The sequence below is a fragment of the Penicillium digitatum genome, chromosome 4 (assembly GCF_016767815.1).
Source record: "Penicillium digitatum chromosome 4, complete sequence".
Taxonomy (NCBI): domain Eukaryota; kingdom Fungi; phylum Ascomycota; class Eurotiomycetes; order Eurotiales; family Aspergillaceae; genus Penicillium; species Penicillium digitatum.
Genome location: NC_089387.1, coordinates 371,531 through 398,197, shown reverse-complemented (window position 1 = coordinate 398,197; position 26,667 = coordinate 371,531). Strand labels below are relative to the sequence as shown.

At 48.2% G+C, this 26,667-nt stretch overlaps 7 protein-coding genes across 7 annotated transcripts; 3 read left to right on the top strand and 4 right to left on the bottom strand.

The window, feature by feature from the left end:
- Positions 1-1,832: 1,832 nt before the first annotated feature.
- On the bottom strand, positions 1,833-2,749 carry Pdw03_0130 (Ankyrin repeat-containing domain; the record flags this gene model as incomplete). Its single annotated transcript, XM_014682556.1, has 2 exons — positions 1,833-2,325; positions 2,385-2,749. 2 exons carry the CDS (start codon positions 2,747-2,749, stop codon positions 1,833-1,835), a joined length of 858 nt encoding a protein of 285 aa, XP_014538042.1.
- Positions 2,750-3,054: 305 nt separating this feature from the next.
- Pdw03_0129 (major facilitator superfamily domain-containing protein) lies at positions 3,055-3,576 on the bottom strand (the record flags this gene model as incomplete). Its single annotated transcript, XM_014682557.1, has 1 exon — positions 3,055-3,576. One exon carries the CDS (start codon positions 3,574-3,576, stop codon positions 3,055-3,057), a length of 522 nt encoding a protein of 173 aa, XP_014538043.1.
- A 4,466-nt stretch (positions 3,577-8,042) lies between these two features.
- Positions 8,043-10,253, top strand: Pdw03_0128 (putative mitochondrial chaperone BCS1-B; the record flags this gene model as incomplete). Its single annotated transcript, XM_066099512.1, has 1 exon — positions 8,043-10,253. One exon carries the CDS (start codon positions 8,043-8,045, stop codon positions 10,251-10,253), a length of 2,211 nt encoding a protein of 736 aa, XP_065957239.1.
- Positions 10,254-10,659: 406 nt separating this feature from the next.
- On the top strand, positions 10,660-11,774 carry Pdw03_0127 (Allantoate permease; the record flags this gene model as incomplete). Its single annotated transcript, XM_066099511.1, has 2 exons — positions 10,660-10,664; positions 11,222-11,774. 2 exons carry the CDS (start codon positions 10,660-10,662, stop codon positions 11,772-11,774), a joined length of 558 nt encoding a protein of 185 aa, XP_065957238.1.
- Positions 11,775-15,509: 3,735 nt separating this feature from the next.
- Positions 15,510-17,732, bottom strand: Pdw03_0126 (metalloprotease m41 ftsh; the record flags this gene model as incomplete). The annotated part of the gene is made up of 1 exon (XM_066099510.1): positions 15,510-17,732. The coding sequence occupies one exon, from the start codon at positions 17,730-17,732 to the stop codon at positions 15,510-15,512; it is 2,223 nt and encodes a 740-aa protein (XP_065957237.1).
- Positions 17,733-23,079: 5,347 nt separating this feature from the next.
- Pdw03_0125 (Alanine racemase, N-terminal) lies at positions 23,080-24,183 on the top strand (the record flags this gene model as incomplete). The annotated part of the gene is made up of 1 exon (XM_014680555.1): positions 23,080-24,183. The coding sequence occupies one exon, from the start codon at positions 23,080-23,082 to the stop codon at positions 24,181-24,183; it is 1,104 nt and encodes a 367-aa protein (XP_014536041.1).
- Positions 24,184-24,462: 279 nt separating this feature from the next.
- Pdw03_0124 (Endo-1,3(4)-beta-glucanase, putative) lies at positions 24,463-25,667 on the bottom strand (the record flags this gene model as incomplete). Its single annotated transcript, XM_014680556.1, has 3 exons — positions 24,463-24,801; positions 24,885-25,344; positions 25,405-25,667. The coding sequence occupies 3 exons, from the start codon at positions 25,665-25,667 to the stop codon at positions 24,463-24,465; spliced, it is 1,062 nt and encodes a 353-aa protein (XP_014536042.1).
- Positions 25,668-26,667: the final 1,000 nt, after the last annotated feature.

The following is a 26,667-nucleotide window of genomic DNA, read 5'->3' as shown; positions in this document are numbered from 1 at the left end:
CGTATCAAGAGATTTCCAGTTACATCTACATTCATCGTAGATCTCTAGCATCTCCAACAATTGTATATCCTTGTTCCCTTCGGGGCAAGAGGGAGAGCAAGATGGTCTGGTTTCCGCTCGACGTTGACAAAGCTGTACCCACTTGGAGCTTTGATATCGTCGGTTAACTGGCGGTAATCGGAGGTTCGTCAATCGAGAAATATGCATATGCTATCACAGGTTCACGAATTGGGGCCTTTCCCCGTCTCTTGCCTGCCCCCGAGACCATGTTAAACATCAAGCGGCCGTCCGAGCTGCCCTCGTCCCCAGACGCCACCGTCATGAATCTTATGTCGGGCATAAAAATGGATGAACTCCCTTTTTTTGCTGATGTGGTTCATGATATCGACTCATTGAAGTCTTTTGAGGTCCAGACCTTCAAAATAGCCCACAAGACACCCGATGCTTCAGTTCGCCGACCGGAGGACATACAAAACATCACTCTGCGCATATTTGGCCCCTGAATTTAGTAACACTGGCCTCGGTTTTGGTAACAATTGCACTGTTTGTCTTGGTTGGTGTGGAGCACGATGCTATCGCTCTGCTTGGCCTGGGAAATATGTGCACATCAACCAGCACTGCCTGTATGTCCGCCCTTATAATGGCCAAAACTTGTTGGCAAGTACATGTGGCACGGAAATGATCGCCTATGCCGTGTCCTCATCAAAACGCGGACTGGGTCATATATTTCCGTCGAATGCACTGAAGAAGTTGCACGAGAGCTATACTTTTTTGAAACCCGCCTGCGACTATGTCTTCCACGGCCTCGCCCACGAAGCTCTTCTCACAACCAGCACAACTTCCGCTGTCGATACAGTCTACAACCTTGGTCTTCTCTAATACGACCAGGGCAAGCTGAAGGAGGCAGAGGAGATGTACCAGCGAGCACTGGCAGGCAGAGAGAAGGCCCTGGGTCCAGACGGTACATCCATTCTCAATACCGTGAACAGCCTTGGCATCCTCTACTCTGTCAGGAATCGATGTTTCCAACCATTTAGCAAGGCATTGGGTGATGCAGTCACCAGATTGGAAGGAGGGTGAACGAGCGACCCCATGGTGAATGGGGTAAATATTTTTGTATATGGATCAAGGGTTGTTGACAAACTGGGGGGTGATATTTTACTACCAAGGACATGGTTATTCATCAAGTACCCATTCTCTCTTTGTCTTGGTATGGTAAATGGGGAATACTCGGAATACCAGCGTTGTAACACGCTAGGAACGACTCCTGAGATCTAACAACGCTTTAACAGCGAGATCCAGAATAGTACGCATCTCATGGGAATACCCCAATACTAGCACATACCAGTATCCGTCAATCCGTCAGTTGTTTTCGGACATTTAGCGGTACATAACTATACAGTTTTATACTTTCATCCTTGTTACTGTGTAAACCTGGAACAAGTCTTTAAATACGGACCTTTCTATATAAGGTTTAGCGTATCATGTGATTAGGATTTGAAAGAGCATATCTCTGTTTCCAGATATAGAAGGCAATAACGGTCGGCACTGTATGAAGCTAGCCAGGTATGTCTCATACAGATAATGTCTGTAATTGAAATCAGTACACACATTTATGATGCCATTTGGCGAAAAGCGCATACATTGGCAATTCGATCACCAACTAAGTAACAACGGGCCCAACTCCTACACAATCGTGGGAGGCAACGAAAAGACAAGGTGAAGAAGGAAGAAGAAGAGGATGAGTGGATAGACATACTCACCAAAAATTTTGTTGGTAGGAAACGTCTAATTCCAACGTGTGATCAATGTTTGCTTAAAGGAAAAACGTATCACAAAGATGCGTGTAACGTGCTGCTCTTCTGAATCTCTTGCATAATCACTCTTTTGGTGTCTTCACCTGCAGATTGAATGACTGTTTGGCCCCCGTAGTTTTTAATGTTCACGTTTGCTCCTTTGTGAATCAGATAACGAATAACGTCATGTCTTTTGAGAGCCACTGCCGTGTGTAGGGGAGTTTCCCTCATAAAGGGAAACATGTTCCAAGAATATAGATGGTCGTGGTACATAAGGGAATCAAGAGAAGCACCCCGATCAATGAGGATTTCAACAACTTGGAGGGTGTCGAACTCTCTATAAATCGCATTATGCACAAGCTGGCCTATTCTGACATCACCACCACGGCGTAGGAGAAGATCAATGATTGGCAAATCGGCATATTTGACAGCATAGGAGAGCGGGGTAACATCGATATGACATCGCGTATTCGGATCTGCGCCACGATCAAGGAGCCATGTTGTCATATCCAGGTCCTCGAGAGCGTTGCTAGAATGAAACAAATTTTATTTAGCAGGGAACTTTTAGAAGAAGACAGGTTTTCTCACGCAAGAATTGGGGGGTCCATGCCACCCATTGGCGCGTTAATATCCCAGCCGTTATCGAAGAATGCTGTCAGGATATCTTTCGCCTTTCCCTTGACAGCTTCGAGTACATAGATTGACGATATAGGTATATTACATCGGAGTAGCTCCTTCACGAGATATACCTTGTTTGACCAGATAGCATCAATCATAACCTCGTAGAAATGACGAATATCACAACCATCACGGACACTGCGATCAAGAAATTCTCGCAACTGTTGCTCGCCAAGCTCGGGTACCTGGTGAACTAACAGGAGCGTCTTTGCTGGGATCGAAGGGGGGGTTCCAAACCGACTGATATGTCCAGCAGGGGTTTGATGAGCAGACATCGTCGAATACTTGGGTGCAGGGAGTGAGCAGCCTCTGAAGAGCGATATAACAGAGAATGGACTGGCTGTCGAAGGGGGTGGAAGCATTCCACTCGCTCTGCACACCGCCTTCCTCTTGCCACCTGCCAAGCCCCACACTTAGGATCCATAAACTCCGCACAAATTGCGACGATCGGCCACGCAATATTTCATTGGATACTAACCATATCCGCTAATTTTATTTTATAGTATAACACTCGAATGAAATCATCTAGTTTCATGTAGGTAAAAAGTCTATTTACACCTCATTTGTTTAGGTTAGCAGATCATAAATTCACGTGACGATCCTCCACCAGGATCTTTGGCTTCACATAATCACGCTTTTTAATCACAATGACTGTCCCCTTCCCCACAATTGTAGAGTTTCCGGGCACCTCGTAGGAAATTATTTTAGTGGTCAGCCCAAGTCCAATTAGACTCATTTGCATGATATCGAGCTGGCTTGGCAGGGCAACTTGTCCTTGGAATACTGCACATATAACGATCGTTTCGGCAGAAGGGAAAAATTGTCGTTTATCCCGATATAGCGTGCCGACCTGGTTCATCATAAGTTGAACATTGGCATCACCACTTGTTGGGTTAATCGTTGCTTGTGGATGTGGAGGAATGTGTGCGAGTATTGCACCATGCGCAGATGCAATGACCACGACAGAGCATGACCCAAGATCTTTGGTCCCAATAGCGTCTTTTTCTCGGAAATCAAGGAACTGGGCTTGACCCATTGCGACATTCTTAACAGCTCCAGCGGTATCCCATAATTGAAAATGTCCGGGGTTGGATCTGGACATATTGAATCGAGACTGGGTTCAGCAGAATTGGGGCGAAAATGGAGCTACGCGTGACTTATTAGATCTCTCACGGTTGGAACGAATTGCAGATTAGATTATTGGAGTTCGTACAAAGCAAATCCCTCCCCCCCTCTTTATTTCTCTTTATGCACTAGTTGTCTGTTGGGTGGTGGTTTATTCGAGATGTTGAGCATCTACCGCTTTCGTGTTAAGATGAAAAGGTTTTCGCAAAGAGCGTGGCACATCTCACTCCTATAAATACAGGGGAATCAACAGCGCGGCGCACGCCAAAGTGTCCGTGCGTACGTAGTGATAGGTTCTAATTGCTCGCTGTTAAAGGCACTGGTCTCGCACTAACGCATGACCAGGGCGAGCGAAGACTGCGGGCATGAAGATCACACTATTTTTAAGCGCTCGTGAAATCTACCCGTAAAAAAGGGCCCTACAGGTCACATTTTGGAACCACGTATAGCTGAAACCATTCCTTTGGTTGACTAGTCTATCATAGCAAGCACGATACAAGTTTTCGGCATCGTGCTTGGGGCAAGTTGACTTAAGCGGAGCAAATGTTTATGTGGGCGGGAATTGGATAATGAAGTGTTACTATATATATAGCGAAATATCTCCATTTACTGAATGATTCTTGCAATGTCCTTCATCCACTACAAGTACCCACGACCCAAGCCCAGTTACACGTCACTGTTCGCCTGTCGACCCCATCTTTACGCAGCCAAAGGACTTGGTACATTCCTTCAAGGGCGAGTCGGCGGCGGCTCAGTCTTTCTTTCGCGACCAGATAATGAGGACTCAAACAGGCGAAGGTAGATGAGAAGGGAGAAGAAGCAGTGGAGACAGGAAAGAGAATAGAGCAAAAGAGAAAGCCGTGCAGATGACAGTGCTCGAAGCCACGCTACTGGTACAGGCGTCTCTTCTCGTGAAATAGCTCCCCCTCATGGAGCTGGCCCCACGCATGGAACCGGGCCCGCTCGTGGAACCGCCCCGCCTGGTGCAACTCAAGGGAGTTGTCCTAGGATGAGGATAGTGTTTCGCTCCTGGCAGGCTGGCACTAGTGGCTCTACTGGTAGTGATATGGATTGACTGGAATATTGTTTGTCCGTGGCACAGGATGTTATGAACTCGAGACACAGTAGCATGCAGCTTTACAGGCTCAAGACTGGATTTCAATTGTCCGATTCTTCAATAGTCAAGCCTGCGTGCCGAAAATGGCCTCTAGCGTTAGCTTCTCACCAACGTGATTGATACACCGCTCGAGAAAGGAGGCGAATTCACGATCCGGATCTTCTGCGTAGTAGCTCCAATTGCGTCGTATAAAGCCTTTGAGTTCAGCAAAAAACTCTTCAATTGGGTATAGGTCCGGCGAGTACGGAGGCAAATAAACCAATTTGACTCCCGCATCAGCACACATTTGTGAAATCCGCTCGGAGTGATGGAACGATGCATTATCCATAACCAGAACAGACTTCGGCTCCGGTCATCTCCCGCTATGACAAAGGAGTTCATCGACGAAGTCTTCAAACACAGCGGCATCCGTCGAGCCGCGAAAGACCCGAGTCATCAAAATACCATTTTGGGTATACGCAGGCAGGATTTGATAACGCTCGTCACGGTGAAATTAAGACACTTGTCGAGGTGCTACACCGAGTGGTGACCAGCCTGTTCGTCGGAACCCGATGCGTTTATCGCATCCAGACTCATCAACATAAACAAGGTGGTACGACTCAAATTCGGAGAGTTTATGAAGGTAAATTTCTCGTAATTCGGCATTCTGCTCTTTAGCCTTCTGTCGGACAGTCTTTTTGGACCATCCTTTGGATACGAGGGCCCTCCTAATGCTAGAGGTTGATGCTAGCATCCGGAATTCATCCCGTAGGAATATAGCCATCTCCTCAAGGTATCGGCCTGGCTTTTCCAACAGATGGTCACAGAGTGCTTCTAGCATTGGTGGTGTTATACTTCGTCTCCGACCGATACGAGTTGAAGGGGCATGGACGTGTCCAAACAGTCGTAGGTTTCTGCAGATATTTTTGATCGTCTGTTCGCTGCATTCTGCAGCCTCTGCCATTTGAAAACTGGTTAGTGATTGGCTTTGTATCAAATTGTTAATAAGGTGTAGTTTTGAGGTTGGTAGTCTCGGTGCCATATTGCGCAAAGATTCTAGCAGTTTTCAGATACATGTGGTGCTGAGAAGGATGGATGTCAGGGTATGGAGGGGCACATCAGGTACGAGTGTATAGAAGTTTCTGTTGAACGAAATACAGCGTACTTTCCACTAGACCATAACAAAAACCAAGGTTCCTGTTTATGGTCTAGGTAGGCCGTATTTGAGGTTTGACACCATGCTTTACACGAAACTGTCAAAACTCAAATACGGCCTACCTAGACCATAAACAGGAACCTTGGTTTTTGTTATGGTCTAGTGGAAAGTACGCTGTATTTCGTTCAACACTCAGTCTTAGCATGTAGATAGTTTCTCTCTCTCTCCACGCATCAAGAGATTTCCAGTTACATCTACATTCATCGTAGATCTCTAGTATCTCTAACAGCTGGGTTGCCTGTGGCAGCAACAATTCCAAGGAGGGAGACAGTCAAGGGCAAAGCAGCAATGCGATACGTGCCGTTCGTGGTGGGTGGTGCAGATATCAGCTTTGAAGTTATTTGTTCTGTGGAAATATGAAAGCAGATAATAATTGAAGGCAGATTTTGTATAAATAAGTTATGGTGCTGAGGGCCAACTGTTCAAAGCACCTGATGTAATATTACGGAGGAGTAAATAACACCATACACGGCGCATTTTACAACGGCCCTCAGCTAAGCACGGCCCGATCAATAAATGACGTGCGTTACGGCCTTGGCAGTGGGACCCGAGAGAAGATAAACAGTCGGTTGGGAGGAAGCTGATTTCGCTATAGACCGATATCGAACGGAGGAAGACGCAGTCCCAACAAATGAAGGTGCCAATCGAGCAAGAAGAACGTATCTCGGCAACTTCGGGCGACTCCTCGGCTGAGGATGGGAACCCGAACATCGCCAGAATCGTAAAGGAGCTGGTAAAACTCAGGAGAGAGATCAGACAACGAGACGAATCGTACAAGGAAGAACTTCGGAAAGTCAAAGAAGAGTTTAGTGCCGGTCCGTAACACCTCGTATGCTTCTATAAATACAACCGCTATTCAACCCTCGTCGTCGTCGAACCAAGACAAAAGGAAAGACACGAGAAAGTGAGGTAATAATAACTTAGAAAAACAATATGATATTGTTCTTCTCATAAAATTGTATAAATTGGCGTGTTAAATGTGATCCAAAACGGTTATATAAAACAAGCCTTTTTGTACCAATTGTACGGCCAATTGTCCACTTATGGAATAGCTGAATCCATTGATATGCTAAAGTATCATTGATATAACCGGTATCGGTTATAGCTAGATGCTCATCGCTATCAATAGCGTTAAACCAGCGTAGTAATACCTGCCTAGCGCTTAGAACTATAAGCGGCGGGCAGACAAAACCATCTGCTGAAACAGCCTCCAAAACTGTAACAGAATCTCGATTGGTAACTGAGCCGTTAAATAGCTTCTTTTTTGGGTGTCTTGTAATGATAAATTGGTCTCGTCCAACACCAATTTAAAAGCCGGTTTCGTCGAAATTGTAGATATCTTGTTGGCAAATCCCAAACTCAGTGATGACTTGCTTGTAGTCTTTAAACCACCTTTCAACCACTTATTTATCAAGTGCAGTAGCTCTTTCGATATCAAGAGCTCGCCGGCGTCGTACATAGTACTCAGGGTGTCTTTTCAGGAAACGTGGTAGCCAGTGGGCACCAATTTGTGGAGTAGGCGTAGTGGGATCGGTGTGGTCATTCTCAAGAATTGAATCGGCAGCAATAGCAATTTGGCGTCGGTTTATCGATACTCCGACCGTGTCAAAGTAATCAATATAATCACATAAAGCCTGCTCTTGTTCAGGATGGAGCTTCCTACCATTAGGTGCTCGTTGAAAAAGGGATTTTCCACCTTTCCATCGCCGGCGTAGTCGGTGCATAGGAACCGCGAATTCTCGCGCAGTTTTCGTGATATTGGGCTTTGTCTGCTCAGATAGAGAATCAAGAGCAAGCTGAAGCTGTTTCTCTATGTCTTTATTGGTTTTAGGCATTCTTGGTAGTGTGGTTGACGACCAAAGTAAAAAAGAAAAATGTAAAAAAAAACTTGCATTTGGGTGGTGTATTGCAAATGGGTGGCAGAGCTTGCGAGGGTCTGTAATTTTTGTATAAAATGTAAGGGCCGGTTAGTTCTCCGAGGAGCAGGGAATCCCAAATCATAGTACGGATATCGGTTGAACTATTTATCCGCTTTGCCGGCTGCTCGGCACCTGCCATTCCATGGTCTCCACTCATTGATCATTGGTCAATAAATCAACCACTTCTCAAATATCCACTCCTCATCACGGTCATGTCGGATCCGGTTGATTACAAGGCTTTGTTTCTGAAAGCCGAGGAGGAAAGGAGGCAGGAGAAGACATTGCGAGAGCAAGCAGAAGAGGAGAGAAGGCAGGAGAAGACACTGCGAGAGAAAGCAGAAGAGGAGAGAAGGCAGGAGAAGACACTGCGAGAGAAAGCAGAAGAGGAGAGAAAACAAGAGCAGGAACGAAATCGTCAGACTACCTTCGAAGAATTTATCCAGTGCTGTCATAATCTTCTTTCGAAGCCCTTGAAAGCTGCCAATACCGCCCAGTCTACCACTGGCAAGATTCCACCACCTACTGGCAAGTTCTGCCCACTACGGCTGGAACCCTGGACGGATTGCGCTATCAGGCAACAGGAAATCTACAACTTGGTTTGTCATTACTTAAAACCATGGGGTAAAGTTGCGCCACGCCTGTTCGCACCAGTAATTGAGCTGGAGGGGCTGGGACACCGTTTCGCCCGTCGGCCTTTGAGCAGCGAGAAGGACCTTGAGAGCTACGAGCGTTTTGCTGTTGAAGACCACGTCCATGATATTATCGCTGCGCTTTGTCAAATCCCAGAAGCTCGAGAGGAGTTTCAGCTCGGAAATGGGGTTTGGTTCGATAGCCATGCCAATGCCCTCAAGGAAAATCCGCCAGACGAGCCACGCCCCGACAAACAACCTGCGTACCCCGACCAGTTTGGTATTCACCGCATTGATGGCAATGCGAAAGCTTTGTTAACTACAGTCGAGTACAAACCGCCGCATAAACTTTCCAACGAGAATCTTCGGGCGGGACTTCGACCGATGAACTTTTACCACGAGATCGTCGAATCAGAAACCGTTCCTACAGATGGGCCCGACAAGTTAAAGTATAATGCTGCTCGTCTTGCAGGCTCGGCGATCGTCCAGGAATACCACGTGATGATTCAGGAAGGGCTGGAGTACTCATATTTGACCACTGGGCTTGGGATTGTGCTCTTACGGGTACCCGACGACTGCTCGACTTTGTACTACTATTTTTGCGAGCCAAATCTCGACATCGAGAATGGTAGTGAAGGTCCTCGGACAGCCATCGAGAGGGTGCTTTGTCTCTGCCTAATGAGCTTTCGTTCGGCCTGTCGGGACCAAACCTGGCGGAACGCTGCTCGGTCACAACTACCAATCTGGGAAACCAGTTTCAGCCATATGCGATCCCAGATTCCACCAGGAGAGTTGCGGCAGAAGCCTCCAGGATCCGATTATAGCAGTCCGGAATGTACCAGTTCGGAGATGATGTCGTCTGAGTACCAGCCATCATCGCCTTCTGAATCGACTGTGTCCAAGGGACGCCGCCCACCCACCCGTTCCACCCGCTGTGCACCTGCCAGTGCCGCTCGTCAAGGAGACCCTTCAGATTCCGACGACGGTCCGGCTCCTTCTGCACAACGAAAGCGGAGTTTCAGTCAAATTGCGTCCTCGCCACCCGCACCGAGTTTCACGCCGACCACCCCAAAGAAATCCTCAAATTCCTCCCATCCCTATACTAGTCAATCTCGTCCACACAATCATGAGTTCTGTACACAAAAGTGTTTGTTAGGCTTACAGCGAGGCGATATGTTGGACCCAAAATGTCCCAATGTGGACCTTCATCGGGTTGGACAAAAGACCAACCGTCATTCAATTCGGGCCGCCGAATTACTATCCTTGGTCAAGCGACAATTGGACAATAATCTGGACGAATACTGCAGTCCAATCGGGCAATGTGGATCATATGGCGCACCATTCAAAGTGACCTCTGCGGCATACGGCTACACGGTGGTAGGAAAGGGCACAACTTCAGGACTATGGCACGAGGTATCGCAGGAAGCAGATATTTATCACATCCTACAAAGCATTCAAGGCTCTGCGGTGCCGGTGTTTCTGGGTCCTATTGATTTGGCCCAGATCTACTTCCTCCACGGCGCGGGTGAGATTCGCCACATGCTACTGATGAGTTGGGGGGGGGAGAACCTCCGCCATATAAAGATCGATGCCACCATGAAGCATGCAATCTCGCGGTCAGAGCGGAAAGTTCTCTCCTTAGGTGTGGTGCACGACGACCTCCGCCCCGAGAACATCTTGTGGAGTGATGAGTTGCAACGAGCCTTGATCATTGATTTCCACCGGTGTCACTTGAATCATCGACTGCTACAAACAAAACCACCTCAAGTAGAGCGGGGCACACAAAGAGAATGATGGATCATGCCACTGACGAGCTTAGAACCAAGCGGATGCATGCCAACTAACAGCATGCAACAGTAAAGAAGACGGCGTGTGATTCGGAGAGTTACAATTCATATTTACCCGCTTGCTAATAAGTCCTTGTTCATTGAGACAGCCTGCTTGCTTAGCCTGACTATCCTCTATTTGTCGAGGCCTCTCGCTTCTAGAAACTCCCTTCGACCTCAAAATCGCCCATCACAGGGAAGCACCGACCATGCAAAAAGCTTTGGAAGTAAGACTCACTTGCACGCCGAGATTCTGGTCTGAAAGTGTAGTGATTTTGCATTTTCGATACCAATACGGAATAAGGTCAACTCAGAATACAGTGACGAGACAATCACGATCAGCCAGCAAGGAAAAGCTGGATTCAATAAATTTTATGAGGTACGCGAATGGTGAACTGGGAAAGTTCGCTGGCTTCGCGAACGAGCGCTTAAGGAACATTGGCCTGTGATGAGGCCAAGGACGTGGCATAGGATCCCACAAAGGATCCTTCTATCTTATTTCTTTCATTATTTCTTTCCTTTTGTGGACCGGAAACACTGTTGTTCCGTACCAGCATACCGGTGTCCTCGGTCAATTCTAGGATCTACTTCTTTCACACTGCTCTGCAATCCCACGAAGTAGGTTAAATGTCACGGTGTGAACCGTAATGCTTAGTAAAAGGAAGATCACGGCACGTGATCTCCGACCTGTTTATCTGAACTTCAGTTCTAGATCCTGTTGTAGCTCTTCGAGCTACGTCTTGTATATTAGCCTGCCCCTGCCTGTACCTGCCTGTCAATGTGAATCTGATCTGTTACGACCTGTCTCTGCCAGTCATCTCCTATCATACCGTCCTGCCAGCCCGCACCCTGACACTACGTAGCTCCTACCCCTAGGAGTTGACTGTCTGAAAATGTCTGAACCGCCCCGAAAGCCCCCGAACTGAACTCTGGTAGACCCGGTCCTGAGCAGACCGCTACCACTGAAGAACCGCCTGCTACCACTGAAGAACCGCCTGCTACCACCGAAGAACCGCCTGCTACCGCTGAAGAACCGCCTGCTACCACTGAAGATCCGCCTGCTACCACTGAAGATCCGCCTGCTACCACCGAAGAACCGCCTGCTACCGCTGAAGAACCGCCTGCTACCACTGAAGATCCGCCTGCTACCACCGAAGATCCGCCTGCTACCGCTGAAGAACCGCCTGCTACCACTGAAGATCCGCCTGCTACCACTGAAGAACCGCCTGCTACCGCTGAAGAACCGCCTGCTACCACTGAAGAACCGCCTGCTACCGCTGAAGAACCGCCTGCTACCACCGAAGAATCGCCTGCTACCTGTAAAGTCCCGTCCGAGGAACCTGCCTGCACGACCAACTGGTCTCGAGAAACGAGACATTGCAGCCGTATCGCTAGCTGCGTGTGCTGCGTATGCAAGAAAGAAATACAGCATGTTCGCAATTACAACCGCGGACATCGAGACTGCACTGAACCCCAAGACCGACACTGAACCTGACCCCGTGTCTGCACTGCCTGAAGAGTTTAGAGACTTCGCCGAAGTGTTCTCACCCAAGGAAGCCGAGCGCTTGCCACCCCACCGATCATACGACCACAAGATGGTCTTACAAGAGGACAAACCCTTACCTTTTGGGCCCCTCTATCCCATGTCCCGAAATGAGCTCGAGGTCCTGAAAGACTGGATCGAAGATAACCTGAGGAAAGGGTTCATTCGGCCCAGCTCCTCGCCCGCTGCCTCGCCTGTTCTGTTCGTGAAGAAACCCGGCGGAGGTCTCCGCTTCTGCGTGGATTACCGTGCACCGAACGCAATCACTGTTAAGGACCGTTACCCGTTGCCGCTGACCAAGGAAACCCTGAATAACCTGAAAGGGATGAAGTTCTTTACGAAGATTGATATCATCTCCGCCTTCAACAATCTGCGAATTGCGAAGGGACAAGAATACCTGACTGCCTTCCGTACGAGATTAGGACTGTTCGAATCTTTGGTGATGCCATTTGGTTTAACTGGAGCCCCCGCATCCTTCCAACGATTTATCAACGACACGTTACGAGAGTACCTGGACTGTTTCTGTACTGCTTACCTGGACGATATCCTGATTTACAGCCGCACGCGTGCGGAACACATAGAACATGTACGAAAAGTCCTCCAGCGCCTCCGAGAGGCAGGCCTGTTCGCAAAACTATCGAAATGCGAATTCTGTGTGTCCGAGACAAAGTTCCTTGGTATTATCATCGGTGAAGATGGTATCCCCTTTATTGGTTTCGGCAACTTCTACCGCCGCTTTATCAGAGACTTCTCGAAAGTCATCGCCCCGCTCGTGAGACTCACGAAGAAAGACGTCCGTTTCGAATGGACACCTGTCTGCCAGCTGAGCTTCGAAGCCTTGAAGAAGGCGTTTACATCTGCCCCGGTTCTGAAAGCGTTTGACTGGTCCAAGGAGATAGTCCTGGAAACAGACGCGTCTGATTTTGTCTCTGCCGGTGTACTGTCTCAGTACGATGACGCTGGAATACTGCACCCTATCGCATTTTTCTCGAAAAAACACTCCGCCGCCGAGTGTAACTATGAGATATACGATAAAGAACTGCTAGCCATAATCCGCTGCTTCGAAGAGTGGCGTCCCGAACTGGAGGGCACACCCTCGCCCGTGAAGGTCATAACTGACCACCGCAATCTGGAATATTTCACGACAACGAAACTCCTGAACCGCCGCCAAGCCCGATGGTCTGAATTCCTGTCCCGGTTTAACTTCAAGATCACGTACCGTCCCGGAAAACAAGGTGCAAAGCCCGACGCCCTGACCAGGAGGTCAGAGGATATCCCTAAAGAGGGGGATGAGCGCTTAGCGCATCAGAGCCAGACTGTTCTGAAGAAAGAAAACCTACAGATAAACGTCACAACACGACAGAGAAACGGAGTCACTACAACCACTCCACCTGAACTGCCAGACCTGCCCGAACCACCATCTACGATCAAGGATTTACTGCTGGAAGCCTACAACCAAGATAAAGTAGTACAATCTATCCTGGAAGCGTTAGACAAGAACGCTAGCCGTCACCCTGAGATTACACTTGCCGACTGCGAACGAAGAGGCAACTACCTCTACTACCGGAACCGCTTGTACGTCCCTGACAACGATGAACTGAAAGCTGAAATACTGCGCCTGTGTCATGACAAGCCCACCGTGGGACACCCTGGCCGGTCGAAGACCTATGAACTGCTGTCCCGAGAATACTACTGGCCTAGAGTATACCAGTACGTGAGCGACTGGACCAAGAACTGCCATACCTGCCGCCGTATCACCCCCGCCCGAGAAGTCCGTCAAGGGATCCTGAGACAACTGCCCGTACCTGAGAGAGCCTGGCAAGATGTCAGCATGGACTTCATCACGCACCTGCCCCTGAGCTACGGTTACGACGCCATCCTAGTCGTGGTAGACCGTCTGACCAAGATGAAGCACTTCATACACTGCAAGGGAACCTGCAACGCTGAAGAAGTCGCCCGCCTGTACACCCGTCATGTCTGGAAACTGCACGGCCTGCCGAATACCGTTGTATCTGACAGAGGACCCCAGTTCGTGGCCCAATTCTGGAAACACCTGACAAAGCGCCTGCGAATCACCAACCTGCTGTCAACCGCTTATCACCCGGAAACTGATGGCCAGACTGAACGCGCGAACGCCGTACTGGAACAATACCTCCGAGCGTATGTGTCCTACTTACAGGACGACTGGTCTGAATGGCTCCTGCTGGCCGAATTCACTGCAAACTCTCATTACTCCGAGAGCACCCGAGTTTCTCCGTTCTACGCGAACTATGGGTTCCACCCCCGCATCGGGTTCGAACCATCCCAGCCTGCCAGTCACCCTGCGACCCGAGACGCGGAAAAGTTCGCTACACGAATGCAAGAACTGACTGAGTACGTCCGCGCCGAGATACTGTCCGCACAAGCCCGATACGAAGAACAAACGAACCGTCACCGCGCCCCTGCCCGCCGATACCGTCCTGGACAACTGGTCTGGCTGAACGCCAGGAATATCCGAACCCTCCGCCCGCAGAAGAAACTGGACTGGAAGAACCTAGGCCCCTTTAAGGTCCTAGAAGCTATAAGTGCACACGCTTACAAGCTCGAACTGCCTGCTAGTATGAAGATCCACCCTGTGTTTAACGTCAGCCTGCTACAGCCTGCCGCCACGAACCCGGTAAATGGACAAGTTACTGAACCCGCACCGCCTGTCGAAGTCGAAGGACTGGAAGAATGGGAAGTTGAAGAAATCCTAGATTCCCGCTGGGAACGACGAGGCCGAGGAGGCCCGCGTCTGAAGTACACCGTCAAATGGATTGGTTACGACGAACCCACTGAAGAGCCTGCTGAATACCTGGACCACGCCCGCGAGATCGTACGGAACTTCCACCGAAGATACCCGCACAAGCCTCGCCTCGACGGAGCTCGGCTCTAAGGGAGGGGGTACTGTCACGGTGCGAACCGTGATGCTTAGTTAGAGGAAGATCACGGCACGTGATCTCTGACCTGTTTATCTTGAACTTCAGTTCTAGATCCTGTTGTAGCTCTTCGAGCTACGTCTTGTATAATAGCCTGCCCCTGCCTGTACCTGTCAATGGGAATCTGATCTGTTATGACCTGTTCCTACCAGTCATCTTCTATCATACCGTCCTGCCAGCCCGCACCCTGACATATCGTAATACTTTCGGTTAGCACACGACAGTCTTAGCTAGGTATTGAAATTAAATGAACCTTTGCGATGGCATTCATATTGGTATATCATCGGAAAAAGCCTCAAGTTCAGAAGCCCAGCTCGCATCATGATTCGGTGGTGTCGAAACATATACTCAAGCGCATTTCACCTCGAGATAAATGGATGACGACAGAAATGTAGGTGTCAAGAATAAGATCGCTAGTCTAACAGGTAGAAAATGGATTTTCTTCTCACGACACACGAAGAAGATTTGCGTCACCTGTCTCAGCCCGACATGGTCGTCGTTTTGCTGCCCCAGGTGGCTGCAGAGTCGGTCGATATTTCAAAGTAGAGCGGTGAAAGTTGATGATCAAAGCACGCCCAAGCTCTTCACTCAGGACATTGTCTCGCCTAAGGTCTTTATATAATTATCCCGAGGGCTTTGAATTCCTTGTTCGATTTGTGACTTTAACGCTGTACTCCCTTCCCCCACGTATCACGACTGATCTAAGGTGTAGACGTAACGTTAACTAACGCAGTGGTCTATGGGTCTGAGGGCCGTCATGAGCAGACAGCAGTTGAGCTGGACAAGAGCTTTTTCTACTTTTCCCCACCCCGACGCGATGGCTATGCCGCATGTTGCCAAAGGTTGGTTCAAGAGCCCGAGGGCACTTCAACCATTTCACTTCCTCCAGGTCAATAACAAACAAGCGAGCACCTAGGTCATCCCACAGCATATTGCGCCACTCACTGTCGCCGTGGATAACTCCATGCGACCGGAGCACGGTCAGAGCTTTGTCGCGCTCCTGGTGAAAGAATCTGGAATTCTCATCGTTGATAATATACTGAAGCCGTTTTCCAGACCAGCTCAGTATCATCATCTGCGCCATTAATTCGCCATGGTACCAATATAAGACTTGTGGCGTAAATGTGCCAAGACAGACGGGGATTTGATTTCCTTGTAAGCTCCTGAGGTGACGATAATTGTTCGCCTCCGCTTGAAGGCGATGCTGCTTCTCCATTGTGGTAGCTTTAATGACCACAGTGTACCCGTGTGATAGAAGGGTAGCTTTGACGAGGTAACCTGTCCGACCACAGACGTGAAGCTGTTCAAACCCATGGTTTCGGTTTTGGGTAAGTTGGCGGTGAAGCCGGCGTGTGAACTCCTGCGGTCCTATAGAGTGTCTCTGGCCGCCGTGGAGTTTCCAGTTAGGGCATTCTTGATCCAGAGGTTCTCGGTTAACGATGCCGCGGATACAGGCAATTGTGCAGTAGGGTCGTGTAGATTGCCCATCTTTTCGAGAGGTCTGTTTATTATTCTGACCGGCTCGTTTGCTTTCGCTTTCCTTAGTTGATTGGCGGTTATTGCCTCGGCCACGGCTCGACCCGCTACGAGCCGCTGCAGCGATAGATGGCGAGTGCGATTCTTCATCACTACCGCTGCCTTCGGTCGACGAATGCTTTGGAGTAGAGATATCTGGTTTGCAGCGAGCGCGGGATCGTGTATTGTGCGTCTTCGGCTCTAGTTTCCAGTGCGATGGTCGATAATTGGAGGCTCGCGGGTCTTTACGGAGAGTCTCGGGGATTTTTCTCAACACATCTAGGTATTCGACATCCCAGGTCTCTAGCTTGTCGTATGCCGCATCATGCCATTCTTGAGACGGAGCTTTGGCGGCTAGCGCTTGAAGGGTGAATGCAAGCACCTGGCCGATAGCGGTCCGGTGGAGGCGTAGTTCATCGTCCGCCTGCACGTCCTGGTTTGGGATACACAAAAAATATTGAACAACTGTGGGATCATCCTCCGGGATATAGAGAAAAACAAAAGCTTCTCCTGTGCAGATATAGCCGTATTGAACCCCAATATCGATCATGTATGAGAATATCTGAGTGACCACAGCGGCGACGAGGTAGGTGGCATGAAACTCAAACGTATCGCCTTCCTGGTTAATGACATCGCGAGCTAGACTTATCTGGTGTAGACCCGCCACCAATTCGGGGATTGTCACCTTATGCGGCGCTTTGAACTCCACCGCATATATTGGTATTTGTCGTTCATCAGCCATAAGGTGCACGCAGAACTGGTCGGCACGACGATTACGTCTTCGTGTAGTGCCATCCCTATTGTTTCCCTGCATCGCTCCTCTTCCCCTTCCTCTGCGTCTCCCAGGCCTAGTGTTCGCGAATCGTTGGGGTGTTCGCACGTCCTGAAGATTCATTTGCTCTAAGCTGTTCTGTAGCGAAGTTTCCGATAGGTTCATGCGGTCGTAAAAGGTGACTTGACCTTGGATTCCAAACTCATGTCGAAAGACTTCATCATCTCGCAACGCCTTGATAACCATTTCAACAAAATTATCCACCGTGTCTCGCTCGAAATTTCGAAGGGACGCCTCCGAATAAATCGGTCTGTTCTGGATATTCGCAAAGACATAATCGATTTGGGTATCAGAAGGGAAGAGAGGGCGCGAGGTTAAGGCAGCCGTGCGGTCGAGTTTCCTCCAGACTTGCTCCTGGAGCTGAGGGAAATCAAGCCAAGGGACTATGCGCTTGGGGTAAAGTCTGTTCACCGGGTTGGTCGCATCGCCCTGAGTCGTGAGGGTTGCATCCGTCTCGACTCTGATCGCTTGAGACAGATAGTTGTGGCAGCGATCGAGAAGGGTGAATAGTGTGTTGGGCTGCACATGTCGTTCCGCCTCTTCTCGCGCCTGTCTCTCCTCCTCAAGCTGACGCCGTAGCTCGGCGATCGTTTCTTCCATGCCTTGTCAAAAGCAGTTTTATCAGAAAATTGATTAAAACAAATTCGAGGCAAATACAGCAAGGAGCCTGCAATCTGAGACAGGGGAACAAAGGGGATTACGCACCAGGATGCAGCTTACCCAACCTACTCACCCCGTGACTCACTTCAATGCCTAAGGCATAAACCCGTTTGATCTTTCAGGCAAACTTTCAGGATGGATACAACGCGTCGACTCCACGTTTGCGCGATACCTGAATTGGTCTCGTTAGTACTTGAAGATCCAGACCCTCTCCAAATCATTCGATACGTACAGTCACAGTGTAGAGGATCATTGTCTCAGGTTCTTCACTCGCGAAGCCCCTCTTCCTTAAACCAATCAAACCGCCCGCTGTTCAAGGTATGTTGCGTGATCTTCCTGTAAATAGCGTGTACAAAGCTAGCAGTCAGCTAAGATCCTTGTTGGAGTCACAGGACTTCCATGTTTGCTCCTAGTAACGTATTTTGACTGAGATCGTTGGGTTCAATGGAAGTGGTATGAAAAATACTCTAAATTCTCTAACTGAAGAATGACAAGATCCGCGCCTTTTTAAACAATCTATGCGGACAAGGCTGACTAAACGATGTATACAATTTGTCTGTCTCAGGGTGGTATCATTGAGACATCCTAGTCCTTTTACGTAGGTGACACCTCACATTTCGATATACCCCCTAGTTTTTGAAGCTATTCAGAGCTTTAAGAACTGCTTCTTCTATCACTTTCTCGGATAATTTTATCGCGAATTTCACGTATACTAAGTAGCTCCCGAAACACTCACTACTTCTGCTTTAGTAGCACCTTGGTAAGATATAATAGAAAGTAGGTGATCTAGTTCGAATCCTAATATATAGAGGACTCGGCGCCACTATTAGATAGTTTTTCCTACTTCTATAAGGGTAAGAAGTTCTACTTCGGCAGTCGATATCGTAATAGTCTTTTATTTCGACGCTTTCTAGTTAATAGAGCCCCTATATAGCTTATAAAGGTAACCTTCTAAACTCTTCCGGTTGTCAGGGTGCGGGCTGGCAGGACGGTATGATAGGAGATGGCTGGTAGGAACAGGTCATAACAGATCAGATTCCCATTGACAGGTACAGGCAGGGGCAGGCTATTATACAAGACGTAGCTCCCAGAGCTACAACAGGATCTAGAACTGAAGTTCAGATAAACAGGTCGGAGATCACGTGCCGTGATCTTCCTCTAACTAAGCATCACGGTTCGCACCGTGACATAAGGTCTTTATATATTCAGCCATTTTTTGAACGCCAAGACTATGTTTTATGCAATTTCGAGCCCAGGGGGGGGGGGCTCGACGAGCCCGGACCTTGGACCCAAAGTTGGGCTTTGCGGAATTCTAGGTGGGGTGTGTAGCTCGGTTGTGTGCGTAGCTCGCATGTGAAATACGTTAATTCATTTTTACTACTTCCTACTAGTATTATCTGTTGAACGAAATACAGCGTACTTTTCCACTAGACCATAACCAAAACCAAGGTTCCTGTTTATGGCCTAGGGAGGCCGTATTTGAGGTTTGTCATTATCTACCTTCTACTAGAAGCAACCCTAATACTACTAGGAGCGACTAGTAAAATACCACCTGACAACCTGATAACCTGACGACCACCGCGCCGCGTTGTATGAGCTCACTGCACATTTCACCTCTATCTGAGCAAGGGTACTGCTTGATCACAAGATTAGTGCCGATATGGCAAGAAAGGACACTTGTGGATATGGTGGGGTAGTTGCAACATTATTTCTGGGGATGGAATATGTCGATCAACTCAAAGATGCTGGGATTAAGATTGAAGTAGGATTTAGGTAAAGGAAGATTCGAAATTGCCGAGCACCCACTCGTCGGTGTTTGGATTGCTTATGTATAGTTCTGCATTTAGGATTAGGCATTCAGTCTTGTTTTGTTCAGTTCATAGTGGATTATAGACCTTTTTCATGGAATCTCGAGAGTTTTGGCTTCCCATTGTATGCCAAGTTCCTAGGATCCTATCAGATAGGGCTGAATTGAAACCCTGGGCCTTCATTGTTTTGGCTACCATGTTGCCTGGAATAGAGTTAGCCTCTAGCCATATCTAATCCAAGCGATGCGTTTAATTCCAACTTAGAACGCCAGCTGGTAGAATTGATCCACGGCTTCGTGGCCTGACTTGCCTGTCCCCAATCGGCTGCAGAAGATAAAATGATCGCAGTAGTGTGTGCTTAGTAGAGGAAGCCCAAAAGAAAACTTGATTGACTGTCATTTTCCTGAAATTGACTCAAACGTGAAAACGAGTTCGCAGACAATTTATGTGGTCTATTATATGCTTCCAACCGTTCCAATGTCCACCCGGACCCCACTCAACAAGCAACCCGGAGTTCCGAGTTAAAGTGAACTTCATTTTAATCAACACCCACCTCCCTTTACTCCAAGAGTAACTAAGCCCCGCAATTAAAATGCAATCCACCGAAAAGAACTCTGACTGTCCGTTCTGTGCTACTCACTTCAGCCATCGTATGCTTGAATCCTTCCTTGTTGGAGCTGGAACTAAAACCTCGACAGGATCCTCGCTTATCCGCCACCTAAAGAACAATTGTAATAGATCTCAACCGCAAACTCGGAGACGCAAGTCATGCCATCAGTGTGTCGCAGATAAAACCAGGTGCAACCTTAAACGTCCGAGTTGTTCTCGTTGTTCTGTGCGAAGCATACCTTGTCAATACACCAGCGCAGATGCAACTGACACCCCGGGAGTCGAGCACAACGACGTCAGAGTCACGAATCATTCCTCAAGTGTTGTACCCGAAACATCTTTCACGACCCAGCCATCTGAGTTACAATCAATCTTCGATCCTACTTTGTTCGACTCTTTTTTCTCGTGTCTAGATTCTTGGAATCCGACACAGGCCACGAGTGTTGCTCTACGTTCTCCGCAAGCAGCCAGCGCGGAGCTCTTGTCTGTAAATAACAGCAATGAATGTGAGACGCCAGGGCTAAACCGAGCTACCCTACCTCCAAATCCTCGATCTGGTTCGCCAGCGGACACGAATTCAACATCCCTGGCGAAGCATAGCATGGAGCTTATCTTCCGAGTTCTTCGGACTTGGCCAATAATGCTCGCCGAAGAATTTCAACATCCTCCTTTATTTCACTTAACCCACCTTACACCAAATAAGACACTGCCACTGCCACTGCCACTAGCGAACTGTATAACCTTGACAAAAATGTGGCATGGGCAATGTCAAGGCGCAGAAGAGATGGTGCGGGAAACGATTTTAAAAGAACTATACAGCATTGTAGATCAGGTCAGTTTCTTCTCTTTTCCTCTTCCTTGTCCTTGTTGTGCTGAAGAACCCAAAACCGGGTTGTAGCCCGAGCAACTCGACGAGACAACCCTGCTAGCAGCCTTACAAGCAGTGGTCATATATACGATCATTCTGATATCCCCATCAGCACGGTTACCCCGCCCTCTTATCGATTACTCCATCCTCTTTCGCAAAGTGGAACTCCTGGTTTATTATGTCGTCCACGGGGGCCTATTCCTTGTGGAAGAAAGATTGCAAATGAGACCATCCTGGGATGCTTGGATACAAGTAACCTCGAAGCGCCGTGCAATTCTTGTCTTGTATCTCCTCCACTGGGCAAACTCGGTCTTGCACAAGGTACCGTGTTTCGACTGCAAGGACCTCGGGTTCATGCCCGCGCCAGCGGCAAAGGTGCTTTGGCAGGCTCAAACAGAACAAGAGTGGAACATACGTTATATCCATTGGTTATCGCGGTGGAGTGGCAGGGGTTATCTGCAAGCGGAATTTGGTAAGATTAGACCAGGTGTCGTCATGGATTCGCGGGCGGAAAGGTGGCTGGGAGAAGCTGATGAATTTGGGCTCATGATGATGTCGATTGGTACGTGGGGACTCGAGTCTTAGTGAGGAATGAATGTATGCTGACCTGTGCAGTCAACGCTAGTGATTTTGATCCGCCGTCGCCCAAACAATTAGCTCGTTGAGCTATGAGGAAGATAGCACAATGGCCTAATCAATTCTTGGGGAAAGGAATCAATTCTTGGGGAAAGGATCACGGAAATTCTTAGCTCTCATAAGGCTTCTTCTTGTTTGAATCCTTTCATCGTTTCTTTGCATTCATGCGGATAGCTGGAAAATGGACGTAAATGTTAGGAGCCTTGCAGTCTAGAAAAAAACCCTTGTTTCTCATTAACCTGCCTGTTCAGTAGATACCACCTCTTCTCCACAGCGAGAAAAAAAAAATAATCATCGTCGTTCCTCTCATTCCGTTCTTACTCTTAGTTGTGATATCGTGGAAGTTGATAAATGTTAGCTTGATAGGGGGCCGGGCGGTTCGGTTCAAAAATGAATCTCGCTGCATGCTACACGTTGTCAAGTAGATTTTGCCACAGAGAACAGGCCTAAGAAACCCTCTCCCGGCCTCAAATGATGTCTCAAGAAAACCGTCTAGACTTCTACTGATATCTAATCTTGATGTAAAAGATTGCAAACCTGGCCTTTGGCTAGACGGGTGTGGATTCTTAGAGGCAAAAGAAAGGTGATTTGAAACACTACTTGAGCCTCCAGTGCAGACGGGCACTGAAGCTTGCTTAAAGTATCGATCCGCATTCGTCAGAATTCAGTGGGAAAGGGATAGTTGTGGAGGATTTGGTTGTCCTCAGGCTGAAGTGCGAAATCCTGGGATCGAATGCTTCAGGGGTCGTTTCGATGAGAAGGGCTTAAACCCAGATATCCTGTATGGCTTTTGAGCACTGATCTGATCAGTGAAACAGCCGTCTAAAAGGATATGAAAGAATCTCTCAAAGATTGATCATTGACCACTTGTTCATGAATCTCTAGAAACCGCACGTATACCAAGCTAAGCGTTATAAATTAGTTCAAAATTATTTCAACCCAAAGTCCCAAGGGCCATGGTATAGACGACATTATACAGGGTCAATCTATTGTATGCGGGAGACTCTATGTGGCATTACCTAAATGTGCTAGTCTAATCCTGTGGTGTATGAATCTCCAACAGCTTTGTGGAATCAGAATGAACCAGGCTCATTTTTTAAAAAAAATTGCAATATCGTATCCCGTACCAATGATGGTAAAATGTTAACCCCCCCCCCACTCCATTGATGGGCAATCCATAGTGCGGAGGTACGACATGGGGCACGACGATACATCTTGACCCCTTGCATCCTCTCGTCAACTCATAAATTGCAACCCCCCTTCCGTCCTATATTGTACGCAACTTCTCATTCAAACCCAACCACTAACAATCACCAGCACCAAACTGGCTTTGAACCTCGTTCAGATTCACGACTTCGAATTCAACATGTATTCCCCCAAGGTCGGCGACAGGGTCGAGTCCCTCGACACACCATCCATGATCGTAGATCTGGATCTCGTCGAAGCCAACGTTAAAAAGCTAATGGACAAGCTATTACCAACCGGTCTCGACATCCGCCCCCATCTGAAAACGACCAAGAGCGCGATCCTAGCCAACAAAATGGTCAAAGCGGGCGCGAAGGGGGGCTGTGTGGCCAAAGTAAGCGAGGCCGAAGTCATTGCCGCAGCCGGATTCGACGACCTGTTTATCACCTGCGAGATCATCGGCCCCACGAAAGTACAACGGCTGGCGGAACTATACCGCAAGCATCGTAAGATCAGGATAGTTGTTGACAGCGAAGCTGGCGCAACGGCGATTGACGAGGCTTTGGCGAAAGCCGGTATTGACGAGCCAATCTCGGTTTTGATTGACCTCGATGTTGGGCTTCATCGTACTGGTGTCCTGCCGGGTGACCCAGCCATGACTCTAGCACGGCATGTGCAGGGTCTGACGCAATTGAAACTGATTGGGCTTCATGGCTATGAGGGTCATTTGCAGCATTTGCATGATAAAGAAGATCGGAAGAGTCAATGTCTGCAATCCATGGAGACCCTCACCAGCACTGCGGACGTGCTGCGGAAGGCGGGCTTCAACATTGAGGTGGTTACTACAGGAGGAACTGGAACCGCTGAGTTCTGCGCCACTGTACCGGGTGTCACCGAGCTCCAGCCTGGATCGTTTATTTTCATGGATACGGATTACCGAAATGCCGTGGGCACATTCTATTCGAACAGTCTTACCATTCTGTCGACTGTTCTGAGCAAACAAGGACCTCGGTCGGTCACAATCGACAGTGGGTTGAAATCTTTGACGACGGATAGTGGATTAGCAGAGTGCAGGGATCCGAGATACACTTATGGTGTTCTTGGTGACGAACATGGCTCACTTATTTGGGAGGATGGTACTCCAGCGCTTTCGGTTGGGGATCGGGTCGAGATGGTGCCGAGTCACATTGACCCCACGGTAAACTTGCATGATTTCTATTACGCCCATCGAGGGGGAACCATTGAAGAAATCTGGCCAGTCGACTCGAGAGGCAAGGTCCAATGATTCACCTGTCGACTTGTTGATCTCTGGAGACTTCGAAGAACAAAGGATGATTTCGAATGTAGGGCTTGTGGTCAGGTTTCCTATAACGAAATTTCAAAAAATTGATAGAATGGTAGTTTCTGTTCACCATTGATGTAACGGTCTGCAAGCCAGTTGGACAGCCTAACCTAATACCTCCGCTCTTCACATGAAATTCACGACCCAAACGCCTTGGCAGTGATGAAATCCACGTCTTCAGAAATTCAGATTCACATTATGTTGCGAAGACAATTCGACAAATCACGAGGTCTGATAGACCTTAAAGCCACCAAACTCCCAGTACGCTGTCCTAAAACTAGTCGCGTTGTCCCGCACGAATGTGGCGCAGTTGCCAGGACAACTACTTTGTGTCTTGTAATACTTGTTCGCTCCGGCCCAGTCCCCACACAGGGAGATATTGATGATAATGCTCTGGTTCTTAAAATGAGAACCGATATCGCAATGCGTGCTAGGGAAGTCTGCGAATGCCTGGCCCCAGGTAGATGGGTCGGGACTGCCCGAGGTGACGTCGGACGGGATCTGTGAGCGGGCCCATTGCCATACGCGAATACCGGCCTCACGGAGTTCCATTGCATAAACCTGAAGTTAATGCTTATTAGTTACCTCATTTCAATGGAAGAACCATGGATAGTTGGGGTCAACATCGGAAAACCATCACTTACTCCGCCACCCTTGCTATTGAACTCAGGACCATAAGAACTCTTAGTGCCTTTCACACCACATCCCGAGTTATCATTGGCCTCATTATAGCAGTCCTTTTGATCCACACTGCCACTTTCTTTCCGCTTAACGCCCATGGAGCAGCCTTTCGACGTGTGAAGCGTCGACTGAGTTCCAAACGTTCCAGCGTTGGCAGCTTCCACGACATCAATTTCTCCGTGCTCCGGCCAGTTGCTCGGGTCTGTTAGCCACAGGGCTGGCCATGTACCACATCCATACGGGGTGTGGATAACATCGAAAATGAACAGCCCATCAGCATAGGTGTTTTTGGACGTAACTCGAACAGATTGGCGTCCACTAGCCGCCTCCGAACCACTAAATGTCGTGTCCACCTTGAGCACCGCGGAGGTATCCGTGGCGGATGTTAGATTCAGCCATGTGGCTGCAGCTCGGTCTATATACCTGGATCACATGTTAGTTGAGTTGCGTGGCATGAGAGACTTGGCCTCTAAAAGTTCGTACTGAACGAATCCATGAGTAGGGTCGGCGCCAGTAAAATATTCAAAGTTGTCAAAAAAGGACGGTCCCGAAAATTCATCTTTCAAACTGTAGTTCAGTTTTGAGTACTTGGGGTACCGATTGGCTCGCACTCCTAGAACCGCCCCAACGACGACTGCCACAATCACAACGATAATGCCAACCGCTAGGAAAACCTTCTTCATCAAGGACCATCCCCGTGGGTCCCATCTAGAGTATTGATCTGTAGGGTAATCATCATCGTGCATCTTGAATGGATGCCTAATTAATGTTGTATGCGCCAAGCAACGCGAAACAACAATCACCCTGGGTTAAACAAGTGAAGAGCCAGTGAAGAGCGCCGAAAGGAAAAAGGAAGATAGAGTAAGAAGACTGCACACTGAGAAGGAACGAACTCGAAAAAGCAGAGAAAAAGCAAGTCAACAAAATTCACCTTGAAAACAGGCCGCGCATTAGATAAGCTGTCGAAACCAATGGTATAACCCAAGATTGAAAACAGGATAGAATTCCCCGGAAAATCTACGGACCGCCATGATGGTATGGCCTACATAAATTAAATGTTATGGTTATTCAGTTTTATCCGCATAGATTAGAAAAAGAGCGGATTTGGTTATTTTAGTTAGAGAACTCAAGAGCATTTTTCATCCCCTATCTATTGGTAGTTTCATACAGTGTTGAAACCATAGATCTCTATCATAAGCGGTTCCAAGGTTGGCCCGGGGCTTTGCAGAAGCGGTAGGCAGGTGGGTCTAGGAGTGTCCCCACTTGGTCGATGAATAAATCACGTGACACTGCACAAAGCACGTGATTGCATGTCATGCAACATGGAGAGGAATTACAACATAGGAAAATAAAAGATTTATGTGTACGGTGTATATCGGCCAGGGGTCGGAATCGACTATTGGTCAAATGGATGCCTACAGATGCAAGATACCTAATATTACTACAACATAGCCCTTGATCAAGCATGGCGAAACCCATGGTCCAAGACATGAAAACACGGTGGATTACCCGGAAAATATACGGACCGCCATGGTAGCGCAGTCTGTACGAGGTGGATGTATGTTAAGTTAGCGTTGTCCGGATAGATTGGAAAAGGGATGTGATCATTTTAGTTAGAGACCTTAGAGAATTGTTTACTTATGCCTCTCTATTGCCGCACTCCCCAAAGGGAGATGTTCTATATGAACCTTTTTTTTTGGTATTTGAGCTTCGCTATTCATAGGCCTAAACGATACCGGTATTTCA